This window comes from Podarcis muralis, chromosome 4, assembly GCF_964188315.1.
Source record: "Podarcis muralis chromosome 4, rPodMur119.hap1.1, whole genome shotgun sequence".
Taxonomy (NCBI): Eukaryota; Metazoa; Chordata; class Lepidosauria; order Squamata; family Lacertidae; genus Podarcis; species Podarcis muralis.
In genome coordinates this window covers 61,637,223-61,650,389 of record NC_135658.1, presented here as the reverse complement: position 1 = coordinate 61,650,389, position 13,167 = coordinate 61,637,223, and the positions used below count along the sequence as shown (strand labels likewise).

General features: G+C 37.9%; 1 protein-coding gene across 9 annotated transcripts in view; it reads right to left on the bottom strand.

The window, feature by feature from the left end:
* Nucleotides 1–13,167, bottom strand: part of DMD (dystrophin) — a 985,465-nt gene that overhangs the window by 283,278 nt on the left and 689,020 nt on the right. For all 9 annotated transcript variants that reach the window (XM_077927390.1, XM_077927397.1, XM_077927392.1 and 6 more), the window contains exon 51: nt 1,201–1,439. In XM_077927390.1, the coding sequence (XP_077783516.1) occupies nt 1,201–1,439 (239 nt within the window). The remainder of the gene's footprint in view (nt 1–1,200; nt 1,440–13,167) is intronic.

Genomic DNA, 13,167 nt, shown 5'->3' with positions numbered 1-13,167 from the left:
GTCATGTTCAAAGAAAGATCCTGTATATCCCCAATCACAAATGGGTAAGGCTTAGTATGATCTTCTGAAATAAGGAGTAAGTGAACCTTAATAAAAAATAATAATGCTGAGATACAGCCACAATCAAGTTATGTATCGTAACATAGCTCCTGGTCACATGTTTTTCACCTGGACTAAAAAAAAGTTTGCACATTTAGATAATATTTAGCATTTGCATTGTTACCCTTAGCAGAAAAGAGTCAGTGCTAACATAGCACTATCTATGTAAGGGGGCGGGTCCTAAAGTCTAAGATTCTTACCCATGGATCATCATTTTCATACAAGTAAGGTCTAGATTTTAATTAAAAACATTTCATTGTATATTATCAACTTTCTGATTGCTTGTTACACATATACTTTTAAAAAACAACAACCATGCCTTAAATAGACTAAATTAGAATTTGCATTTGAAGGAGACAATGCTGTATAACAAAGAGTCTGATGCACTCTTGAAAGGATCAGTGGAATGGAAGTGAAGCACTTAAAGTTTTGCTCATGTAAGCTAGATATTTTATATTGAGCGTTGTTAAATCTAGGAGGCAGGTAATTACTTACAGGCTATATAATAAACAAATTACTTTTATTGCACCAGAGTTGCTGAAGTTAAAGTTTTGTTTTTGTCCATGCTTCTATATTTCCACATTTTTGTGTGTTTTCAATGATAAGTAGCACTTTAAAAGTTTGCTGACAAAACACTTGCATTAATGAGCTGCTCTTTTCTTTAAGGGGATTGAGAAGCTTTTCGTAATAGCATGACAGCAGGATACAAACCTCTCAGAAAGTTCTTAGAGAAATATTCTAACATAAAAAGGTAAAGAGATGTTGGTTTATTCTGCTTGCATCATGTAATACTCAACCTATTTACTGACTTCTGAGAAAGTAGTATATTGATGTCTAAATATCAAAGTAACTGGTTCGCTGTAAAGGCAATATATAGACTGATCTCATTTTGATCTTCTACCTTTATTTTCACTCTGCAAATCTTAATAATTGTCATATACATTTGAAAACTGGTATAAAGCAGAACAGATTCACATTTAAAATTAATTTGCTGAAGAATATGTGTGCAATGTATACTAATATACTTCCTGTTTAAATTGTTCCATTTGTAGCAGCTATTTCTGTCAGGCATAAAATTCAGTATGTAGATATTTCACATACCTTTTGTTTGATGATCATGTCATTGATTTCGTCAAGATCGCCTACAGTCACTATTTGGGATTTTATCACTCGATCCAATAGAGAAAGCCAGTCAGTGAGGTCTGCCCATGCCTTATTGAATTCAGCCAGGGCTGGCACCTCCAGAAGCAAAGATGATGGCATTTCTTGTTTGGAGATGGTAGTTTCCTTGGTTACCAGAGTTTGCGTTACCACAGTAACAGTTTGGCCAGGAGAAGTTACTGAAAGGGAAGAAAAATGCAGTGACATTGAATAAAATAGCTAAGATCAATAATTTAATTTACTGACATAGTTATTCACTATAATGATAATTTTAGCAAATTCACGTGATGTCTGCATTACCCGTGGACACCAAGGGTATTCTCTTTCCTTTAAAGTCATTGATATGTATTTATTTTTATCTGTTGTTTTTTTAATGTAAAATATTTGGAAGCCACCTGCAAGGATAAAAACCTTCCCAAGGCAGCTTACAGAACGAAAGAGTAAAATACAACCAATACAACAACAACAACAACAAAATCATTAATAAAAACCAGCAACAGCATCAAAGCAAACATCCAATCCAACAAATTAAGATACAGCTCAGGGAAGAGCAAGCAATATTAGGTGGGTTTTTAGGGCTTTCCTAACATCCTGTAAAGATGTGGCTTTTTGGACCCCAGCTAGTAATGAGCTCTGTTTATGACGTTAAAATGCAGGCAGGGTGAAGGCAGTTCTTTAAAAAGCTTGTACCCAAACCGTTTAGGGCAAGAGTGGGTAAACCTTTGCAGCCCCAGTGCCACATTCATTTTGAGTAACCCTTTGGGGGGTCATATGCCAGTGGTGGGCAGGGCCTGGGCTAAAAGTGGAAGGTGAAGGACTATAAATTTGATCTGACTTGATAACCTCACCCCTTACTAAGGGTACCTAAAATCCACACTAATTAGCTGCTAGTAAGCAATGACTCCTAGGCTGTTAGCCATGGACTCCCAAGTCTCATGTTACACACAAAAGTATGCAGGAAACAACCACTGGCATGTTACCTTGCTGCACATTTGGAGTGTGAAAATGGTGGGGTTCTTCAGCCCTTCCACAACCTGTGATACAGCAGTTTTATTTTGCATTTTGGGTGTTTGTACGCTATCTTACAATTATCCTGAAAATATTATTATCTTATAACTAATGTTGTTGCGGGGGCTGAAGCTTGCATAAGCCACCTTGTGAGTTCCTGACAAAGGTGATATTTGAATGTATCCACACTTCACTCAGAGTAATTCTCATGGAAACAAATGAAACCTCAGACAGAAGAAACACCATGGTGAATCTGCAGAAGGACAACTGGACACCTTCATCTGCCCCAGCTGCAACAAAACATGTACAGTATCTCCCGTATCAGTCTCTACAGCCACAGCAGATGCTGTAATCTTCCAATAGATTTACTTCACCTCCAAAGGCGAAGTAAACTCCTTTACTGTCTCCCAAAACAGATGGATGCCAACCACTAGCTACCAGGTAGCTATGTGCAGGACAGCAAACAAAAATTTATTTTAGCTGCCTATAATGAAATTTCTATTTTTTTCTAGCTAAATGTAATCTCTATATGCTAAGTGCTACATTTCCTCCTTTAATATATACTGGATTCAAGACTTGGTAGAAAAAACTATAAAAACCAAGTTCAAAAAAAACCTTGGAACTACTGGCTGCATATTAATCGACCAGATGTGGAGGAACAAAACCAGCTACATTAGGACACAACAGTTTGCTAATGTCCCCATGGCAACCTTTCCTGTTATCTTAGAAGAAAGCATCATAAGTTATCCTGCCATGAGCAAATGGTAAGCCGAAAAGATGCTCCTGATGATCCTTTCCCAACTTTTTGAGGTAGCTGCTACGAGCAGACACAAAGCATCTAGGATATAATTCAACAATTAATGTACTAGATGTGCATAGCTAAGAAACAATTTGCATAATAGGTTGCAGGGAGTAAATGTTATTTATATGCACCAGTCTAAACACATAGAATATCTGTGTAAATAACCCCACAAAAATTACTATCCTGCAAGATTATTTATTAGCCTGCTTAGATGGTACCAGAGCTTGCATTTCCTTACATAGTGAGTTTAACCCACTTCTTCTTAGCCACAACAGATACACAGATGACTAGTCTCTTAGTAGTGTAATAATAAAATTTGCCTTCTATAAAGTGAATGGGGAAAGAAATGACTGGTCCCTCCACAAGGTTGTCCACATGGAAGTCCTGGTTGTCTATGAGTTCCAGGCAAATGGTTAAATACAGAGTGGGCAAAGAATGCTTGCAACCCAGGACAGTGGTGCCTCTGGTTACAAACTTAATTCATTCTGGAGGTCCATTCATAACCTGAAACTGTTCTTAACCTGAGGTACCACTTTAGCTAATGGGGCCTCCCGCTGCCACTGCACGATTTCTGTTCTCATCCTGAGGTAAAGTTCTTATCCCGAGGTACTACTTCCGGGTTAGCGGAGTTTGTAGCCTGAAGTGTTTGTAACCCGAGGTGTTTGTAACCCGAGGTACCACTGTACTATCTCCCCAAAGGTGTACAAAACATTGACATACAAATATTCTGCATGTATAGACCAACACATACAGCTGGAAAATGTGCAGATTTATCCTGTGCCTACAAAAGAGAGGGTTTTTTTGGTAACAGCCACAAACAATGAATATCAGCTGTTTTCCTTCATGAAAAATGGTGCACTTACATAATGAGCATAACTATGGAATCAAATGTCACGGATTTCAGCTTTGCCAACTTGCACAGCCTTTAAAGAATATTTTGAATCTCCAAAGATCGCAGTAATACATTGAAATTGATGTGCTTATATACAAAATACAGCTCACATTTTCAGAAAACTAGGCAGAAAGTAAAAGAAAGGAATATGTGAACCATATATGTTAGATTGAATTCACCAATTTGTTGTGCCCTGAAGAACTGGCTCAAAATATTTTGCTACATGAGACAAGGAACATGAGACACCCCTTTCCATTCTGCAACTGGATTGGAAAGCTGATTCTTACTTCAATACAGTGGTACCTCGGTTTAAGAACAGCCCGGTTTAAGAACTATTCGGTTTATGAACTCCGCAAAACAGGAAGTAGTGTCCCGGTTTGTGAACTTTACCTCGGTCTAAGAACGGAATCCAAACGGTGGAAGGGCACCAGCGGCAGGAGGCCTCATTAGGGAAAGCATGCCTCAGTTTAAGAACGGTTTCCGTTTAAGAATGCACTTCTGGAACGGATTAAGTTCGTAAACCGAGATACCACTGTACCGGCAATGGAAGAATGACCACCACCACACTGAGGGCATCAGCCCAGCTTAAAGGGTACAAAGCTATTCTCTTCTGTTATTGAACAGGAAGGAATGACAGGGAGGGGCTACCATTGCCACTCACCCACATACACACACTCCAGCTGCCTCAATCTGCCTAATGGTAGTGGCTGCCCTGATGACCTGCCTTTTGAATGAAGCAGTTTATTTTACTAGAAATATACACGAGAAAATGTAGTCTTAATATAGCATATCAAAAATAAAAGCAGTAAGTACTAATAGCCAAACTCAAGTTAGGTTCAGTAAATAGCACTTAGGCCAAGGGAAGTTAAATGAAATATCTTGTGCTATTATCCTAAAGCTCCACATAATCCACTTACTAATTCACACACTTTCACATAAATAGACGTAGGGTACAATCACCTTCTAAGCCTCTCTGTTTATTGGCTCTGATTTAATAAAGTTAAACTGTGTACCACCTGAGCCAATTTTGAAATTCACAAAGTTCAGTCTTCAAAGCACAGCTAGAAAGCAACCCTCACCTACTTTGTTGTAGCACACACCAGACAAGTCCTCTGAGGACAATATAAGGTTATAAAAATTAAAATGCATATGCAAAATTAGTTAGATATATCTCTGCAAACTAAAACAAGCAATTTGAAAACTATTTTCTTTAATTCTCAAACTTTCAGTATTACCTACTTCTGCTTACAACAAAAAGAACCAACACAGTGCCTTTTAGAATCTTGATTTTTATATTTTGCCTACAAGGAGTTTACCTGTGGTGAATTTTTGTACCTACTCCTCCCAGAGAAAAAGATAAGATTGTCTGCACAATGACTGCCATTCCTTTCCACAATAGATAATTTTTTCATTTCACACATCAGTTACAATTTATGGTAGCAATTCCAAAATGTCATCTCATTTCATTTACCATCAGATTAGCCGCCTTAAAGACAGAGGTTGGACGTTTTGGAATAAAGTCTTATGACTAATATGTTTTAAACATTAATGTCAAGGAGTGAGCAACAAGGGGATGGGTAGATTTAGGGTAAGAGTGAATTTGTTTCATCTTGAAATCCAGGGGCAGGGGGATAAACATTAATATTGATTTCTAGGTTTTGATGCTGCATACTTTGCATCAATTACAAATACTTCTTTTTTGTTGTTTAAAAAATCACTTTTGAAAAGTCAGTAGCTTTAATGCTGATTCCATCTAATTTCCCCTTTTCTTTCTCCTCCACCTCAGGCTTTTACTTTTTATTTTATACAAATCAACACACTTTCTTGATAGAATAGCTCCCAAATCATCATATCAATTCCTTTCTACCCACATATTTCAAGTTACATTTAACAGCTCCTTCAGGCCAACAGCAGCTTGCCTGATGGATGAACAGACAGAGCTTTAGACAAAAGTGCTACATTTGATTATTTTTCATTTAAATATATTTTGTACTTCATCATACATCTTCGCTTAGACAAATAACCTGTCTATTCAATTCAAAAAACTACATGAACAGATTATTTTAATGCATTCCAATGAGGCCACAGAGAGGTTAGGCTGCCCTCAACTAGAGCCAGGGCTTTTTCGGCTGTGGCTCCGATCTGGTGGAACACTCTGTCACAAGAGACTAGGGCCCTGCGGGACTTGACATCTTTCCGCAGGGCCTGCAAGACAGAGCTGTTCCACCAGGCCTTTGGCCAGGGCACAGCCTGACTCCCTCCTTCGGCAATCTTCGCGGAGCTCTGGCCCAATGGTTGCCATTGGTTTGGTTTGAATTAATTTTATAATGAATGATTTTAGAGTGTTGTGTTGTGTTGTACTGTTGTACTGTTTTATTGTTGTTAGCCGCCCTGAGCCCGGCTTCGGCTGGGGAGGGCGGGATATAAATAAAATTTATTATTATTATTATTATTGATTAAATCGAATAAGCAAATGATTTTGCATATTTTAAAAGTAAAAAGGTTTATAGTGACTTACAGTTACAATACAAATTCATTAAAAATATATATAAACTGTGTATCTACAATTAGTTAAAAACTCTAAACCAGGAGTAGGCAACTGTTTTGGCCCAGCAAGCTACATCTGTACCTGGCTGGCTGGGGCAAAACTTTGACAGGTGAGAGGGACCAACCACTGATCCATCATCTGACATCATAATTTTGTCAGATGTTTGGGAAGCCTCTTCCTAGGAATGCTGCCTTGACAGCATTAAGAACCATGAAACATGAGCAGTCCTTTAAAGACTAGTCTTTCATGATATATCAAATCAGTTAAAATTTATTTTGATGTAAGATTATTGTATAAATCATTTCTCATCTCTTTATATCCAAAAATAAAACATTTGCAGAAGCTGAAACATCTCTCTTATAGACAACATAATCATGTTAACCTTTCTCTGTTCCAAAGAGAAATGTCTAAAAGATATTTCATCACAGCATGGAAGCTATGGGAATACAGCATTAAATGAGGTCAGTGAAGACTAAGTTTGAGCTGTTATTTTTCATGAACTAGATAATTTAAGCCTTTCCATGTCATTGCAGTGTGAGCAAGATGTAGAGCTGGACAAACTTCCTACGGATAATGTTTAGAACTACATGTGTGGAATTGTTTCATTTTTTTAATATGTTACATTAAAATGCCTGCACATGTACCAAGTAAGACCTTCTCCCACTGCAACCTGAAACTGTTAGGTTGAAGCAAAACATGAGCATGCCAAATTTACCCAATGTGTTCTGCTAGTAAGCAGAGGATTTAGTTTGAACTTGCCTTTCTGGGTCAATGAACGCTGGCTGAGATGCAGTCATGACATATCCAACTGCAGAGATGAAGGTGGAAGATGAATAGGGGTAGCTTCTGACAGCTGTTTCCCAGCACAACACAACTGTTAGCTCCACAGGGATCATTCCTTGTTACAGTAAAGGTGGAAAAGTCTAGCCAATTGCAGGTAAGAACAGAGTTAATGTGGAGGGGTTAGGAGCAGTAAATAATTAAGCCAAAATGGGTTCTCTTAAAAAATAAAATATGTTTAAATAGATGCTTTGATTTATGTCAACAGCTGAATTAATTCATTTTTATGAAAATTGATCACAGTTTCGTCCCTATCTATGCTGTCTTCTCAGAATCATAGAACTGTAGCGTTGGAAGGGATCCACCAGAGTCATTTAATCCAACCCCCTGCAATGCAGGAATCTCAAATAAAGCAGACATGACAGGTGACCATCCAAGTTCTACTTAAAACCTCAATGAAGAAGAGTCCACCACCTCCTTAAGGAGTCAGTTCCACTGTTGATCAGCTATTATTGTTGAAAGTTCTTCCTGATGTTTAGTCAGAATCTTCTTTTTTGTAACTTAAAGCCATTGGTTCAGGTTCTAGTCACTAGAGCAGGAGAAAACAATCTTGCTCCATCTTCCTTGTGACAGCCCTTTGGATATTTGAAGAAGGATATCATATCTCCTCTAAGACTCCTCTTTACCAGTCTGAACATACCCAATAACCTCAACAATTCCTCATAAGGCTTGGTTTCCAGACTCTTGATCATCCTGGTCACCATCCTCTGCAAACACTCCAGCTTGTCAATATCCTTCTTAAATTGCAGCACCCAGAACTGGACACAGTACTACAGGTGTGGTCTGACCAAGGCAGAATAGAGTGGTACTATGACTTTCCTTAATCCAGACACTATACTTCTGTTGATGCAGCCTAGAATAGCACTAGGTTTTTTGCTGCTGCATCACACTATTGACTCACATTAAGCTTGTGGTCTACTAAGACCCCCTAGAGCTTTTTTTGCAAGGTGTCCCCCATCTTATATTTTTGAAGCTGGTTAGCTCTGCCGAAGTCAGAACCTTACACTTGTAAGGTAACAAGCTACAGTTCTCAGGATTCACCCATGAAGTGGCATAAAAGTGTTTTCAATGTATGGCGTGGATGCACCTCTTGTTTCTTGAGCAAGGCTTAGATGAACAGAAGGCTCTCTTGTAGTCTTTTCTGTCCGGGAGGTTGGGTAAGGTTAGTCCAGGACCTGAGGATACAATGCTGTCTTGCAGTTTAATAGCCTATGAGATGGGGCAACTGTTCTCAGATCTAAAGGTTCCCAATTTGACTCCTCAACATCACCTAATAGATAGAAGTCATCTCTCCTCCTCCCTCAGTTCTTGCTCAGTTAAGGGTGGTGCATCACCACCCTCTGGCCACAAGCTCTAGCAAGTGTAAGGAGGATGTCATGTGAATTGCTTGCAAGCCAGAGAAAGAGATATTATTGCTAAAAATCATTATGGGAAGTTCAAACAGCGCCAACTTTTGCTCGGCGTTTTTTAACCCCCTCCCCCCAATTGCAGATCCAGCAGTCAAATTATTAGGGGAATTGGAGGATCAGCAAAAACTCCTTAGGGGACATATATGGCCCCTCAGGCCATGAGTTAGGCACCTTTGCTATGAAGGTACTGTAAACTTGAATCCCAAGAATCAAATTATGGTGGGTGTGCCACAAATCAGAAAACCAAGGGCAAGTTCTGCATGTATATTAAGTGATTTGAACAGAACTAGTGAAAGAAGTATGAAGGTGGGTTTTAAAAAGCTAAGCACATTTTTTCCCTTCCTTGTTCTCATACCTATTTCAGTTTAGCTGTTATGAGAACAGATAAACTGGCTTAAACACTCTTGCATGCAAACCATCCTTGCATAAAACCAGTGTCCACAAACAAGTCGCTGTGTGCATCAAGGGTGCTGGGAAGGAAAGAATACCTACATCCAAAACTCTGGGTCTGCTTTTCACAGAGAAGAATAAAGTAATTTTCCACCCTGAAACCATTCTTGTTTCCAGTCTTTTGCACTGCATCTTAAAAGTATGTTTCCGAATACATAAAATGGGTGTGAACTTTAAAAGCCATAATCTCAATTTCAATAGCTGAAAGCTCTGCAAAAGCAATAATAGCTGAATTATCTTGAAAATGCAATACATATTCATGATTAAAATGCTGATGAGAGAAGTTTTATAGATAAAGGCATTTAGAGACAAATGTTTAGAGATAAAACACTGCAGAAGAACTGGCTTTAAAAACAGTCAGTTGGCTGCTTCATCTCTGATGCCCAAAAATTTCGTATCTGTACCCATTTACAGCTGTGGCTTTAGCAGGCACTGACACTGATTAAGTAGTAGCCTTGACACTGATTAAAGATTATACTTTATCTTTCTAATCTGGAGTCCCATTAATAAAGTTCACACAGCCAGGACGTATTACTCCATTCAAAATCTTCCTGAAAGATAAACTATCTCAAATTCCAGTCTCCTGTAAGTTACTGTTATTGTGGCAGCCCCTGGGAAACTTTCCTGAGGCCATGCTAAAGATGATTGATCAGCTCACCCTGATCTCTCCTCCAAAAGTGACTGCTGCTTGAGAACCTTGTGTCATAGCTCAGTGCAAAAATTCATTTTGATATCATTACAAAATAGTCTCTAAAACAATGTCGTGTCTTTCCGATTTTCTAGCTTTATCAGATCTGGACCATTGATTTTGCTTGCACAAGTTACTTGTTAGCATCTAAATAAAGACTGGGTTGTTGTTTTTATTTTGATTATGTATTTTGTGGTTTTATATTTTTATTTTGTTCTGTGAACCGCCCTGAGACCTCTGGGTATAGTATAGGGCGGTACATGAATTCTATAAATATAAATATTATAATAATAATAACAATAACAACAACAATAATAATGGTAGAAAATATTCAATACAAGCAAACCTCCTATGTATAAAATAAAATATTGGGGAACTATATTTTTAAATTATAGACTTTTTTTTTAGTCTATTATTTTGCATATGCTATGATAGAGAAATTGGAGTCATCCAGAGAACCACACAATTCCTTGCAGCTAAACTTCTGGGGGCTGCATGCCGGTGGTAGGCAGAGTCAGTGCAAAAGCGGCTAGTGATACCCCACAGTCTTTCTCTTTCATACACACATTCATGCGGCTGTCTGTCATTAGGAGTGAACCTTCCTGCCGGTCTTACGTCATACAGGTGCAAATGTTCATCTGCTTTCCAAGGAGGCTAACTAGATTTCATTGTGTGAGGTTATTTCTAGATTGGGGCAAAATATGTTCAGATCTGCACACTGAAGAATGCTCTTAATACTAGCAAAAGGTCACAAATATTCCTCATATAAAGTATAGTTGTGTATCTGTATTGCAGAAATTAATCCCAAGTGTTTGGAGTGGAATAGGATAAGTTAAATATGAAGTACCAACATACTTTCTATTGGTTTAAATCAGACTTCCGGCTTACATGTTTTATTTTCGTGTTTATTCTCTAAGCTAGTACTGTAACAAATCCATGCATTAAGACAGAGACTGAGAGAGAAAATCTTATAAAACACAGAGAATTTCAACCATTAACTAGCGTATTATGCTTTTATTCATGCAATTTTGAAGGCATAGTGTCAGCTTTTTATCCAAGTCCTTTTCATTATTTCTCCCTGTTGGTGTTGAAGCACACGCTGTGAATGACCTCCAGAGATTCCTCAAGCTATATGCAGAGAGTAAATTGAATCTGAAAGCTTTATTAGATGGATTCCAAAAGAGTAGCTGTGTTAGTCTGAACTCTTTGTCTTTTTATTAGGTGAGTTTGTCTTTCATTTTGTGTCCGATGTCAACTGTCTTGAAAATAAAACTTCTCTTGAAACAGGGTCTTGACCTTGAAAATTCTTCAAATCAAACCACTAAATTCAGTTTTGTACTATAATGTATTTGTTAAGCATGTGTGTCATGAAACTTGCCTCCCCAATGAATTATCTGAAAATCTCTCCCCTGGGATCTTAATTTCCTTAGACGATCTAAAACATTGTCAGGACTGCTACACATAGCATGAATTTCCTACACAAATATTACTAAGGGTGACTTCCCAGATCCATTTGATTTGAGCTATAGGCTATATAGTTTGAAATTCCAGAAAGTGATAAATTCCAATAGCACTGCTGTGCAATGCTCAGCAATTTTTTTCCTTTTTGCCATATATATGATACTCCTTAGTTATGGTACTTTATGAGTGCCTAATGGCCAGTGTTTCACTGAATGGCTAATGTAAACATGAGGTCATTCATTCAGTTTTGTAAGATTTGAAGACATCTGAAAAGAGAAGGTTGTTATGAAGTCTTACTGCAAGATTCTGACTTAAGTCTGTCCTTGGATGATAACACATGGGCATGTGGAACATGATACAAAATCACTTAACAGACCAAACCTAAATAGGCCTCTCTGGCAGTCAGGCAGAAAAGAAGATTCAGTCTGGTCTTGATTCTTGTTCAATTGAAAATACTATCCAGCTGCATCTGTTTCCTGAGAACTAGAAAGGACAACGATTCTTGCCAGATGACTGTAGACCCCTTCCTCAGCTGTAGACTCCCTCTTTTAGGCCAGGTCCTTAGGTTTTCTATCCAAATTGTTGAAATTTCAGTGCTTCCAGCAGGTGAACATAAACTTCCAAGTATTCCTTGCCAAAACCTGCTCCTTATGTCCTAATCTACTTCTTGAATGCATCAAGAGGAACATCTGCCATAAATATTGTTAATTACCGAAAACACTTCCAGAAATGTAATTGGAAAGTTCCTCAGAATGCAATCCTATATATGTTTACTCAAAAGTACGTTCTACTATTTAATGCAGCTTAATCCCAGATATATGTTTACAGACTACATATATAGACTAGGTGGAGAGTTACTCCAATAAAGCAATGGTGGAATGAAGTTCCACCCATATGATTCTGTTACATATGGGTGCTCACCTGAGTGAGTGATTGTATGTATGAAGAAGAGGGACCGTTCATGGTTGCCATCAAAAATATAGCCAGTTTGGACTTGTAACCACCTGGAAAATTGTTTTCTGTGATACAGTTTTCTATGTGGTTCAATAACTTTTAAACATAGCAGGAAAAATATTTTCCTGTTCTGCTTGCACAATTAAAATTACATGAACCACATAGGGAGCCACTTCTCATAATCAGTTTTCTAAGCAGTTTGTATTCTCAGTGTCAAGAAGATCATCAGTGTAATGTAAAATCTATTCTTAAGTTGACACATTAGTTTCCCCAAAAATAAAATGAAAGCCTGCCCTTCCTTCATAATTACAGTGTGATTTCTATTACTGATATTCAAGTGGAATCTTTGGTTAGTGAAGTTTACAGAAATTCGTATTTTAAATGTCAAACTGTTGGTGGTACAATTTCCACTGGACAATGATTCTCCAAAATCTCAGATGGAGGTCTTCCTAAAATACTTTAATTCAAAGTACTGGTGACTGAAATGGGAACCTTGTGCATGTGCTGAGACTTTTGAAATAGGATTCAGCCAGATAAGATTGTCCTAGTGAGAAAAATGGTTTCTGTTTATTATGCTGGAGGGCATGCTACTGCTATGGGACATTAGGAATGGTTATGCTGCTCTTTCCACGTACCAGAAATCCTTAAACAAATGTGTGAGCAAGGACAATATTAAGCTCAATACCATCAAATTGCCTTTCAATTATAAGCCTCAGACCTAGGAACAGTTATCAAATCTCACTAAAATAAAAGATGCATACTAAGAAATAAACATGGTTTAGATTACAAAAGTAGTATCTTAAGAAATATATTAACCCATTATTATTCCAAGAGACACAATGCCTGAATCAGAAC